At 50.1% G+C, this 13,171-nt stretch overlaps 1 protein-coding gene across 1 annotated transcript in view; it reads left to right on the top strand.

The window, feature by feature from the left end:
- zmp:0000001114 (suppressor of tumorigenicity 14 protein homolog) overlaps nucleotides 1-7,157 on the top strand; it is a 50,520-nt gene extending 43,363 nt beyond the window's left edge. Inside the window, exons 15-16 of the mRNA XM_035428427.1 lie at nucleotides 6,837-6,993; nucleotides 7,151-7,157. Of these exons, the coding sequence (XP_035284318.1) occupies nucleotides 6,837-6,993; nucleotides 7,151-7,157 (164 nt within the window). The remainder of the gene's footprint in view (nucleotides 1-6,836; nucleotides 6,994-7,150) is intronic.
- The last annotated feature ends 6,014 nt before the right edge of the window (nucleotides 7,158-13,171 follow it).

Genomic DNA, 13,171 nt, shown 5'->3' with positions numbered 1-13,171 from the left:
CCCCCCCCCCCCCCCCCCCCCCCCCCCCCCCCCCCCCCCCAGAAAACTGCTTTCATCCCACTTCACAATCCAAGGTGAGTAAACAAGTCAAATTTTGCCCAAGCTTCACACTCCAGAGACAACAGACGTAATTGTTACAGTCGGGAAGTTAATATTTAGTGCCTTTGACTGTGGTGTTATGCGTAGTAGCGTAACTCAAATCACTAGCCCAAGCACATGCGCATGTTTGTGTTTGAGTATAAGAGTATGTTTTTTTTTTTTGGTTGTTTGTTTGAAGGGTTAACTTCCTACTCCCTCTGACTGGCTCAGGTCATTCAGCAAAGATTGCCTAAGATGTACCAAGATAGACAGAATTAATTGGATGCGATTGCCGGCTAATTGGAGTTCCTGTCTGTTCGCGGTCCACACAGACAGCAGGAGGACAGAGGACGTCTCGTTCGGGTCAAAACGGCAATGTTTTGATTATTAAATTGGAACATTTTTTATTAGCTACAGTGCGGGGACTGTGTTTTTACCAACTCAGCCAGCAGACTGGACAGACTGTCTGTCTATTTTGTCTAATCACGCAACTTGATTTCGTTTGATATTTGTAGATTTTTCTAAAGCTACCGTTTGCTGGATGATCGTTTCTGTGCATTATTTATGTCAGCACACGGCCGGTGTTTCCAGCCGGACTTCCCATTTCATTCTGCCGATGTTTCCCTTGCCCTCTTGCATTAAAAAATAAACACAGGTGAGACAAAGAAGAAAAAAAATCGTGTTTGAAAAGTCTAACGGCGCGGGTTGTGGGAGAGCCGGAGATTATGACATCATGTGGGTCAAGAACTGCGATGCTATTTCGCTCTTTTAAATTTTTAAACTCGATGCGCGTGTGCCCCAGACTGAAACGGGAAAATCGTGCCTTCCCAGGAAAAACACCCCCGACCGAGATTCGCCGACATCTTTGCAGAATCAAAACACATCTTACTGCAATTAAATTTTCAGGACTCGCTCTTCTGAGGCAGTTCGAGAAATCCAAAACATGACAGTCTAATATGCTGGCCTGTCTATTATTCGGTCACAGCTTGCAATTGAATAGTCAGCAATCACCTTTTATGTGCTCTCCGAGAGGGGAAAGCTCTCTGGATTGTAGCCCTGTAGCCATAGATCTTTCCAGAGCAGGACCGTGATTAATCTTCTGAGGGATGTTCTTTGGAAGTTGCCCAACACTTGAGATTAATCTACGCTTTTCCGGAAAACGAACCCAGGTGTGTCCATTTGACCTACTGCACCTGAAATGCACTAAGACAATGGATCTTTAAAGGCCAATTTTTTTTAATTCTCAGTGTGTCCAACCAATATTTTCCTTTCATGCGCTTTCTCTTAAATCAACCTCAATCCCCTCTCCTTTTAAATCACCATCATGGAAAAAATACCTAGAAACCTTTTTGTTTTAATTATATTCATTAATATCTATTCCTTCCATTACAATCTTAACCGTCCAGCTCAGCATCATCAAAGAGTGATTGCCATGCCCTGATCCCCTAACCTCACCGGACCTTATCATTCCCAACCATTCCACTCCCATCACCACAACCACCACCACTCCCATCACCACAACCACCACCACCCCCATCACCACCACCACCACCACTACTACCTCCATCATCTCCACCAGCCCCACCACTCCCATCACCACAACCACCACCACCCCCATCACCACCACCACTATCAGTCCACCACCACCACCATCACCATCACCACCACCACCAACACCACCACAACCACCACCACCCCTACCACCACCCCCATCACTTCCACCACCCCCACCACCCCCATCACCACCACCACCACCCCCACCCCATCCCCACTCCCATCACCACAACCACCACCACCCCTACCACCACCCCCATCACCACAACCACTACTACCCCATCACCTCCACCCCCACCACCACCACCACCACCACCACTACTACCCCATCACCTCCACCCCCACCACCACCACCACCACCACTACTACCTCCATCACCACTCCCATCACCACAACCACCACCACCCCCATCACCACCACCACTATCATTCCACCACCATCACCATCACCACCACCACCACCCCCAACACCACCACCACCCCCACCCCCATCACCACCACACCTCATGCATTCACAATGAAACTTTCAATCTTGTCTGAATTATTTCAGGCAAGTTTCTCACAGGCAAAAAAAATTTAAACAAAGGTCCCTTCAGTTAATTTTGAGGCCCATAGCCTAGAGCCATGTTGAGCAGTTGGGGGGGGGGGGGGGGAGCACAGGGCCGTATCCCAGCGTTTCTCGTTAAAGTCATGTGGTTTGAAATGCGCACTGAAAGCAAAGAATCTCCCCTCACAAAAGCGGACCCCATAAACGTGCTTGATTGCAGCAGCCTCGGTGCGAGTACTCCATAAAACATTTGAAAATATGGGTGCGGTGATTCAGTTTTAATTCTCTTTCACCACGCAGCATGAAGAAGCAACCGACATCTTTACAAAGCATTCAGCTGGCCCATAAAACCTTCCCCAGAACACTGTCAAATAACGCCATTCGTGAAAATGATTCCATAAGCATTAGAAGGGCTGTTAATTTGGTACAATATAACGGCATCTCAAAGAAAACTTATCTCCTTTTTACAGTGGGAAAAAACCGTGTTTTACGGTGAAAAACAGGCCTTCGAACCCGTGGAATTTTTCACGTTCACGCAGGAGAACTTGGAGGTATATGTAAGGCTTAGCTTGAGCGGAGGCCAGATCCTGGTGGGCGCCTTCGAACATGGTCTGTTTCTGTCCCTACGAGCAGGAAGCAGACGTGTGTTTATATGTTACACAGATCATGAAAGTAATACCTTTGAGCAGCTATCCATCCAGTGCTGCTTACAGTCCTGTGACGACAAAAAAACAAAAAAAAAACTATGCAATCAGGTTCAAAACTCTGACCAGTTCATGACCGGTTCTTATTAATTAATTAATTAATTAATTAATTAATTTACGTGGAGAAAATTAGATTTGGTGATCAGTACCTGACTGAGAGCCCCCCCCCACCCCCCCTTCCCTTTGTAAAAGGCTCGGTTGGACTGGTTCTGAATGTTTCTCTGTAATCGCACGAGTGCTTTCAAGTTGCACGGACCGCGTTCCATTACCGCTATCTAGCAGCGAACGGGGAATTGGGCTGCGGAGGAAGCTCAGTTTAAGGGTCTACAGTATCAACCTTGTGGGAGTTAAATTAGCTGCCAGGAGTATGAGATTACAATATGCACTGCAGTAGAACTTACATGCTGACGCATTTCTGACGTTGACCCAAGATTGAATTTTTTTAGTTGAAAATGCCGTGGCGAGCAATTATAAAAATGTCTTAATAACTAGTTCCCTAATAATTATGCCTCTCCAAAACCAAAGGTTTCTTTGAATATTTATAAATGTTGGTGATCCAATTTAGACTTAGCGGAGATATCAAGGAATATTTACATTCATTTGAATATTAATGGTTTGAATGAAGATAGACTTCCAGGATTATCGGAGTATCTCCATGGTTACTAAACTCTGCAGTATTGAGGGGTCCTATTTGGGTGGCACTGAGATTCACAGACCCTCCACGTTTATAATTAGTTTTCCTTCCTGTGGCAGGCTCGGTTTTTAAAAGGTCTAAAAAGCTCTCTCCTCAATATATCACAAAAGGGACCTCCTCAGAATCTTCCCTAGCAACACAACAAAGTCCCCGGCAAAGACAGTGCTGGGTCCTGTGTGCGTTTGGCAGAATGCTGTGGCATGCGCCGAAATTGCATCACTGCCTGCCCCTCCCCTCTCTCCCCTTCCACCCCACCCCCCCCCAAACACCGCCTCCCCCGCCCCCGCCTCCTCTCCCTCCCCCCCCCCCAAAAAAAAAGCCGTGACCCCACACAGCACCTGACAGCCAGAGGGAGAGCCGCGGACAGAGGGGGCCCATTCACACTGGTCCAGCCGCAACCCTGCAACCATCTGGCACACATCCACACACGCACGCTCTGCACCGCCCTGGCCCTCCAATCAATTAGCCCTCAGACTGCCGAGGAATGCCGACCTGTTAGCGTTCATCAACACCCCCCCCCTCCCCCCCCCCCCCCCCCACACACACACCCCCACCCCCCACACCCCCACCCCCACACACCCCACACACCTCCCCCCCCACCGTCACACCGAATCCCCACATCCCTCACCCTGTCTTCTCACAGTTTCCCTGTGCGTGTTATCACCACCGCACCCCCCCCCCCCCTCCCCCCCCCCATACTCGGCTGTGCTAATGGCCACAGCTGCCAGAGTAAGCACATGCACTGACACCCCCCCCCCCCCCCACATCAGCAATGCACCAGCACGCCCGCCCGCCCGCTCTGGCTCGGGGGGGGCGGGGGGGGGGGATTTGAATAACCCTGATTGCTTTTATTTCTGTTTGGGGCGCGCCGGCGTTCGGCGGCCGGGCCGCTCTTTGTTTCTGGCGGGTTTTAAGGTTTTAATTTCGGCGAGCGATGGCTCTCTGTGCGGGCCGGCCCTGTCTGTTTATTATAATAGCCGCGGTAATGAATGCCGCCATTAGGCCGCTGAGCTCAGGACTGAGCGCTCGCGAAACATCGCTGATTGCCTATTGAAGTTTCCTCCATGGGTTTTTTTTTTTTTGTGTGTGTGTTTTTTTTTGTGTGTGTGTTTTATTTTTTGAGATTTTTGAGAATCCCGAAGTGCTTTTGCTGACTTTCCGTCTAATCCAAGGCTCATCGCAGTGTGAATAAATGCATAAGCTCAGCGTTGTTTCTGAAATGAACGGGGTCTAGTGTACCTCCACCCCTCCCCAAACGTACCTGTAAATGCACAGCGCCTTCCTTCTGGTGTTATCGGCGAGAACCCAGAATTCTGCTGCCCGTGCAGCTCCGGATCTAAAATCGCTGTCAGGTTTGAGCTGCCTCTGCAGTGCATTCTGGGAAACCCTATCTGGGAACAACCGTTCTGGTAAAAATGCTTTGATCACTCTGCCTGTAACGGGTGTAGCAGGGACATTTGGTGGTTCTAAAATATTAGCTAAGATAGCATCTCCCAATCCCATCCTACGAGAGACAAGCAATGTTTGCAGATAAAGCAGAATTAAATTAATGCAAAAACTTTGTTTTCCATTCTGTGCATGTAAATATCTTCTAACTATAAGAATGGACAGATGAGTTATGAGCATGAGTAGGTGTGACCGTTGAGGACAATTCTGCAATTAAAAAAAGTTTTAAGCATGCGAAGATTTCGTATTCTGAAATGTTAATTTAAAAAATATACATATGCTGCAATTTGGCAGCTGAATTAGATTTCCTTGCTGGTAACAAGACCACCATCTGTGAAGCTGCATTATAAGCTATTACAATTTAAATAATGCTTAACTTATTTATACAACAACATTTCTTATTTAATATCTTATTTACAGTTCTGAAAAATGAAAAGGAGACAAATAATAAACACATTTTTATGGCCGAGTGGCCTAATCTTTTTTTGCCTCACCTGTCTCGTTCAACATTCGGCTGGGATTAAAGGCCATCATTGATTGCCAAGGAAACATCCAGAATGTGCTAGAACAGGGCGACAGAAGTGCTCTGCGCTGAGACTCCAGGCCAGCCCATTGGACGAGCCGTTGCGTTGGCTGCCAGCATTTTACAGCCAGTGATGGTTCTGCCTTCAGCTAATTTCAGATACAGAGACACAGACCTCAGACCTGGATCCCATTAGTTCAAAGTTTAGTTTAGTTTAGTTTAGTTTATGTTTTTGGAACAGGAAGATACCGTACCATTTGATGGGCCACTTCATTCTCTTAGCCGAAAGAATAATACAGCCCTCTTAAATTTCACCAGGCTGAGCTGTAATCTTGTTTGATGTTGAGAACACCCGCTCTCCCCCCTGTCCCCCCCCAGTGCCACCCATTGTTTTTCTTATGTAAATGCAGGCATAACACCCAACACATTCCATACCATATTGAGCGCTGAGCTTATGCCGCGCCATAGAGCGCAAACAAAGGCTGGTTAATTAGAAGCCGAGGCAGTTTATTAGTCCTTAACACACACACTCCTGGCCCTTTGTCCCTGCGAGGGCCTGTGTTATGTAATGACGAGGCCCGGCTCACACAAAGGGCACTTAAACTGCCTTTCGATGGAGGAGGGAGGTTTGTGCGTGTGTGTTTTGGGGAGAAGGGGGGTTGGGGGGGGTTGGTTAAATGGACTGGTTTTGTCAGGACACCAGCCTTCTCCAACCGCCCCCTTTTGTTTGGGATGACAAAGAAGTGAAGGAATATGCAAAAAAAAAAAAAAGGCAGAGTCAGTAACCGCCACCCCCAGCGCCAGCATATGCAACACGCACACACACACACACACACATATATATATATATATACGCACACAGACACACACACACACACACACCACTGTCTGTTGTATTATGTGCAGCAGCTCGGTGATGTAAGTCGAAGTCTTTTTTTTTTTTGTTTTTGTTTCCACCAACTTTGACACACACCAACGGAGTCCAGCCTGGGTCGCTATGGATACCACCCGGAAGAGTGTTAGCAGTGCGGTTCACCCGGGTCAAGTGGGTGGGGGGTGGGGGGGGGTGAGGGGGTGAGGGGGTTAGGGGGTTGTGTTTTGGCAAGGGGAGTACGCTTCATTAAGCCTTTGGTGCACGGGTTCATTAAAAACGAGGACCAGACATTCCAGGGGACTCTATTAAGTGCCCCCCCCACCCGTCTCTGCTCCCTCTCCGCCGCGCCACTCCCCTGACAATAGGGCCCATCTGTCGGGGCCTGGGTCCCCTTTCAGCGGCTGTGACTGCGTGCAGGTGTGCGGAACCCGCCCGTCCCGCCCGCCTCGCCCGCCCGCCCGCCCGCCTCGCCAGCGGCCTGCGCCCACATCGGGGTCGGGGCGGGGCCGGGGCGGGGCCAGGGCGGGGCTCTCCGCGGGAACGCTCCCGCCAGCCGACGCGACTCCCACCGAAGGTCCGGCGACCGCGATCGCTATCTGCAGCCCCGTCGGCCGACAGACGCTCTGCGATTAGCGAGCGGCGTAGCAGAAACAAATTATTATTATTTGAAATCCCTCTCCCCCTCCCCCTCCCCCTCCCCTCCCCCCACCTCCCGCCCCTCCGTATTTCAGTTTTTGATTACATATGTCTGACTGCATCAATCCGTCAGCGGACTAATTCCATTTGTTTGTTTGCTTGATCCGGGATCTGTGTCGCATTGCTGCTTTTAACCGACAAGACAGCGGGACCGACGGGGGGGGGGGACGGGGGGGGGCATCGAGGAAGGATTTAGCGTGATTTCCATCCCTGATATGTTAATTAAAATTGATTCTGAAAGGACAGATTGATAGCCCCACCTCAGCAGACCCTGAAACCCGTCTGCTGTGTGAGGTGTACATGCGTGTGGGCGGCAGGCGGGAGATAACAGATACGGAGGCTTATGTTATTAAACCGCCATTTCCCTACTTAATCGCTTTTGTTTCAGGGTTTCGCTCGGCTCTTTCAGACGTTATTCCTCCTCCGGTTCGCTTTGTGTGTTTTGTACAAAGAGCTTTTTTGTGGATTTAGCTGGGCGCATTTTTGTAATCTGTCTGTTCCATCTCTGTTTTAAAAAAAATAAATAAATAAAAAAAGCGCCCCTTATCACACCGTGTTTTCAGCCGAGCTTGTATGGACTGTGCAGCACACTGTGTTTTCTTTCCTACTCCTCTCTTCCTTCTCAACACGTTTTTTTATTGAAGAAAGAGAGGGGGGGGCGGGGGGGGGGGGGCAAATGCAGACTCGAAAATCAATGCCATGTCCAGCAAGGCTCCTTCGTTCCAAAAACACATAAAGTATTGGAGTGGGTAGGAAAGGAAAAAGATTAAAAGGCCTTTATTATAAAGGCGTACAGTACTACTTACCGCTGAAGCAGAGCTCAGAAACAGAGGCTACGCTGATGCATGGGGGTTCAGGAGACCTCCATCACAGCGAGAAAAAATGTTTTTTTTTTCTTTCTTGCCCTCCTCCTCAACTTATGTACCACGGATCCACAGAGCACTTCGATATTTAGTAAATTTCATTACAAGCTCTTATTCATCACTGTCCATTTCAGGAGGGCTTGCTATTTCAGGCCTGAGTCCTCGTTTAAAGGCTCAGCCGGCCTTTATAACTCACGCAGGATTTTTATACCTTGTTAATGTAATAAAATGACAAAGTTCGGTCTCTGTCTTCGCCCGTCTCCGAGCTCCTCTGCCTGTGTTTCTTCTTCTTCTTCTTCTCCTGAAACGCGTTCGGGACGTGTCTGGGCGTGGCGCTCTTTCCCGCGCGTTCTGATCCGGGGCTGGGAGGAGCGTCCGTAGACGGCCACTGCGATGGCGGGAGGCGGAGAAGCACGAGGAACGCCGACGCGAAACGGCAAGCTGACAGGTCGGTCCTTGAACCTGAATCGGATTCACAAAGGGGGACGAAAGGCGAGGTGGAGTCAGCGTTTTCCGCTGGACCTGTGAGTAGCGTGAGCTCTATCTATTCAGCTAGCTACGCTAGGTAGCTAGACGACCGACGTCGAGGGTTAGCGGACGGAAGAGGAGATTTTTTGGATCGTGAACACAAAAGACCACAGCAAGGCTTAATGAAAATCCTGCATGGTATGCCTTTAATGCAATGGTTGACCCCTACCCATTTAATTGAGTGTACAGTACACATCTGAGGATAGACATAGATGTGTCTGTGCATTTTATCAGTCTGATTTGAAATCCCAACCTCTCCCTCACCCCCTGCCCAGGGTTCTGTCGTCTGCCATTGGTGCTTTGTCTTGTCGAATGGGATGCCAGTAGGAGTAAAACTATAAGACCGTATGAAAAACACCGCATAACTATGAGCGCCAAGTCGGATGAATGGGAAGAATCGGGACCGAGTTTCTACATTTCACCCGGCTCATTTGAAACTTATTACAAAGGCATGTTTCCGGGGTAACCACATACCTCTTCTCTGCAGGATGACCCTGACATTTCTCCAGTGCCCATGATGCAATTTGCCAACCCATTTTAGCGGTACTCAAGACAGAGAGAGAAAAATAGAGAAAGAGAGAGAAAGAGAGAGAGAGAGAGAGACCTACGCCTCTTGTAGCACGACCCTCGATGGTATTCGGAATCCGCATAATGGAATCTGACATTCTCCGTAGGATGGCATCTGACATTCTCTGTAGGACGTCCTCTGGAGGGTGCTCGTTTCACGCCCTCCCTCGGACTGGTCCAAGGACAGACCAGGAGCAGCCTCCCGGAACCACAGGACCAGGGAGCTGCCTGTCTGCAGCTCTGCGGCTTGGGCGTAGCACGGGTTATGCACGGGGATTAAAGCCAGCCCAATCTGGCGCCCACAGCTGGCGTCCCCGTGTCGTGGGAGGCCTTCTGTCCCGGGCGGGACAGGGGTGGGCAGCGGGCACGGCCTGCGTGAGGGTCCCTGCTCTCCAAAAGCTGCTTTAGGCCAGATAAGCAGGACTCCCACCTGCTCCAACATTTGGGCTGGTGCTACCTCAACCGGGACAGAGGGCCAGGAGGACGGTGCGGGCGCTCGATGCACCAATCCAGGCAGCACACATGGGGGGTGGCAGAGCTGGGGGGGAGTGTGGGGTAATATCTGTGTTTGAGGAAATGAGGAAGACCCTCGTGCCAGCTTGCAGGAGACAGATGTTCCTGCACAGTAGGGTGAGCTGCTGCTGATGATGATTGTAGATCTCCAGATGTGGTGGATAACAGGATCATTCCTCATCCAAGTTGGGCGGGGGAGGGGGGGGGGGGTGGATTTCCTGCCCATTCTGAGGCCCAGATTGATAAGACCAAAGAACCTTTGACTCCCCCCCCCCCCCTTCCACTAATGAAAAATGACAAAACCCAACAGATTGGGCGAGTTCCTAAGAGGGGGCGGAGCCGCCGTAATGTTGCGATCGAGTAAACAGCAGGTCGCACTCGCGGTCATCAGCGCTTGGGGTGGAGGGGCGGTGGAAGGGGAGGGGGTTACTGAGCTGACTCCAGTCCCTGGAAAGCGTTTCGACTGCCCCGTCCCGGCTGCTCTCAGTGCCCTTTGGCCTCCAGAGGGCGTTTCTCTCTAATTAAACCCTGAGTGGTGAAAGAGTTAAATCCTGCGTTGGCACGGATCGCGTGTGGGGCGGCGGCGCGTCTCTCCGCAGCTTCGCCGTGCTCTTTAAGCCCCCGGCCCCAAGCTGCCGCTCGCATTTCATAATTAAACTTCTTTTTCTTTTTTTTTTTTTGACAAGTAGCACAGCTTGAGTTGCCATGTTTCAGACAGCGACCCAGACCTCCCTCTCCTCCCCTCTCCTCCCCTCTCCTCGCGTGCAAACGGCGGTTCTCTCATCTCCCTGCGCCTCCTCTGACCCCTCTGCCCAGTGCCCTCCTCTTTATTGCGTCTCTTATTGCTTTCTTCCTCCAGTTCTCCTCCCTTTATTCCTTCTCGGCGTCCTTTCTTTGTATTACAAACCATTTTTTCTCTCTACTCCCAGCGGCCACTTCTTTAATTACTTTCCTTTTATATTCTCAATTTTTTTCATCACTTTCCCTTGTTCCCTTTCCAGACCATCCATTTTCCATTCCATCTCTTTCTGCATCTTCCAGCTCTTTATGCTCCCTTTCTTGTCCTCTCTCTTTTCCTCCGTTTAGCTTTTCCCGCTCTTCTCCGTGCTTCTTTCTCGCTTCGTCTGTCCGTCTTCCACTCTGTTCGCTCTCTCTTCTACTCCTCTGCTTCCTCCTCCCTCCATCCCTAACCTCCTCTATTTCTCTCTCTCCGCCCCTTCCTCTGTCTGCGTGTGCATATTCCCCACCTCTCTCTTCCCGTACTGCTGACACTGCTGTTTGTGGAGGGGAATGCGACTCCCACTCTGTGCGCAGTACTGCACAGGCAGAATGAACCTTCTAGCCACGGGCCAGCTCTGCTTTAAGGTCCCTGGTCCTGCTAGGACAAGACCACTCAGCTGCTAGCAACCCACCGAGCAAGCGACGTCCAGAGACGTCACAAGGGAAGAGCAGACCAAGTCAAAATGGGGTTGTCGTTCTTGGCCCTCCTGTCAACGTCCAGTGGACGTCCACGTTAGATAGCGTGTGTGCCAATCTTGATCGAGACCGCTAAAGCATTGTTAAATGTACAAACAACGTCTTCTAGCTCACCTTAAATCAGAATAAAGTGTGAGGTGTTTGGAGGTAAGGAGGCGGCGTCCGGGTGAGACGTCTTATAAACATTCACTCCTGCTACTCAGGAAACGTCAGCACGATCCCGTTCCACGTACCTCGACCGGACGTGACTCTGCTCAGGGGGAGAGGCCTAACATCTAGAGGTCACGTGACGGCACCGTCCATAACCTACATCTGGCCCCGCGATCTGAGGAGAGAGAAGATCTGCCATAAGACCTTAGTCTGAGGAGAGAGGAGATCTCCTGTAAGATCTTAGTCTGAGGAGAGAGGAGATCTTCTGTAAGATCTTAGTCTGAGGAGAGAGAAGATCTGCCCTAAGACCTTAGTCTGAGGAGAGAGGAGATCTCCTGTAAGATCTTAGTCTGAGGAGAGAGGAGATCTGCCCTAAGACCTTAGACTGAGGAGAGAGGAGATCTGCCATAAGATCTTAGTCTGAGGAGAGAGGAGATCTTCTGTAAGATCTTAGTCTGAGGAGAGAAGAGATCTACCATAAGACCTTAGTCTGAGGAGAGAGAAGATCTGCTATAAGATCTTAGTCTGAGGAGAGAGAAGATCTGCTGTAAGATCTTAGTCTGAGGAGAGAGAAGATCGACCCTAAGACCTTAGTCTGAGGAGAGAGGAGATCTGCTATAAGATCTTAGTCTGAGGAGAGAGGAGATCTGCCCTAAGACCTTAGTCTGAGGAGAGAGGAGATCTTCTGTAAGACCTTCGTCTGAGGAGAGAGGAGATCTTCTGTAAGACCTTAGTCTGAGGAGAGAAGAGATCTGCCCTAAGACCTTAGTCTGAGGAGAGAGGAGATCTTCTGTAAGACCTTCGTCTGAGGAGAGAGGAGATCTTCTGTAAGATCTTAGTCTGAGGAGAGAGGAGATCGACCCTAAGACCTCAGACTGAGGAGAGAGGAGATCTGCCATAAGATCTTAGTCTGAGGAGAGAGGAGATCTGCCATAAGATCTTAGTCTGAGGAGAGAGAAGATCGACCCTAAGACCTTAGTCTGAGGAGAGAGGAGATCTTCCGTAAGACCTTAGTCTGAGGAGAGAGGAGATCTCCTGTAAGATCTTAGATTGAGGAGTGAGGAGATCTTCTGTAAGACCTTAGTCTGAGGAGAGAGGAGATCTCCTGTAAGATCTTAGATTGAGGAGTGAGGAGATCTTCTGTAAGACCTTATTTCCGACAGCTCCATCAGTGAGCGCGTGCGGCCTCGTGGGCGACGTCTACAGTTCGACCCGAGCGGTGAGTCATCGACACCTCAGAAAACTCATACGGAAGTGAGACGGGGTTTAAGATGAGAGGCTCCGCTGACGGGCCGCCCGGCTCATCGCGGCGCGGCGGGAGCTGAATTAGCGCACGGCCGCACACGGGCGCCTGTGGCCGCCATGCCGGTCAGAGGCGGGTAATTGGAAAAGTGTTGGATATTCTTTGATAATCAAATGTTCTGCGGCGAAAATGAATTCTGTATGAAGTCTGCTCGGTAGTAAAACCCCCCCCATCCCCATCCCCTCTCCCCCACCCCACTCCGCCCACAAGAGTATTCAGCTTATAAATTAAAAGGGATACTCTCCAGCCAATTCATAATTCATAAACATATATGCCAGCAACGGCCAACTGAAGTGCCATCTACACACTATGTGTATTTGGAGGTTAATCAACGTCAGCCGTTGAGAGGACAACCCCTTCCATGATTTATCATGGGAGAACCGCAAGCTTCAGCGAAGCCGTGGCTTTGAACAGTGCTGTCAAAACACGGCACGATTATTTTATGTACCATTTGGATAATTTAAGAGACAACCAGAAAAAGATGTGAAAGCACTGCAGCTTTGACACGATTCCGCTCGTCTCCCAGAACACCTTCTAAGTGGTGCATTTTCTGTGTCAGGGGGCGGGGGGGGGGGGGGGAACGTCATTTTTGCAACCGTCAGCTGTTTTCTGTCGTCTGTCTTCTAAAGACGAGTCCCTCCTTTCCGGTTCACGTC

This window comes from Anguilla anguilla, chromosome 1 (assembly GCF_013347855.1).
Source record: "Anguilla anguilla isolate fAngAng1 chromosome 1, fAngAng1.pri, whole genome shotgun sequence".
NCBI classification, from domain to species: domain Eukaryota; kingdom Metazoa; phylum Chordata; class Actinopteri; order Anguilliformes; family Anguillidae; genus Anguilla; species Anguilla anguilla.
This window is presented reverse-complemented; position numbering and strand designations above follow the sequence as displayed.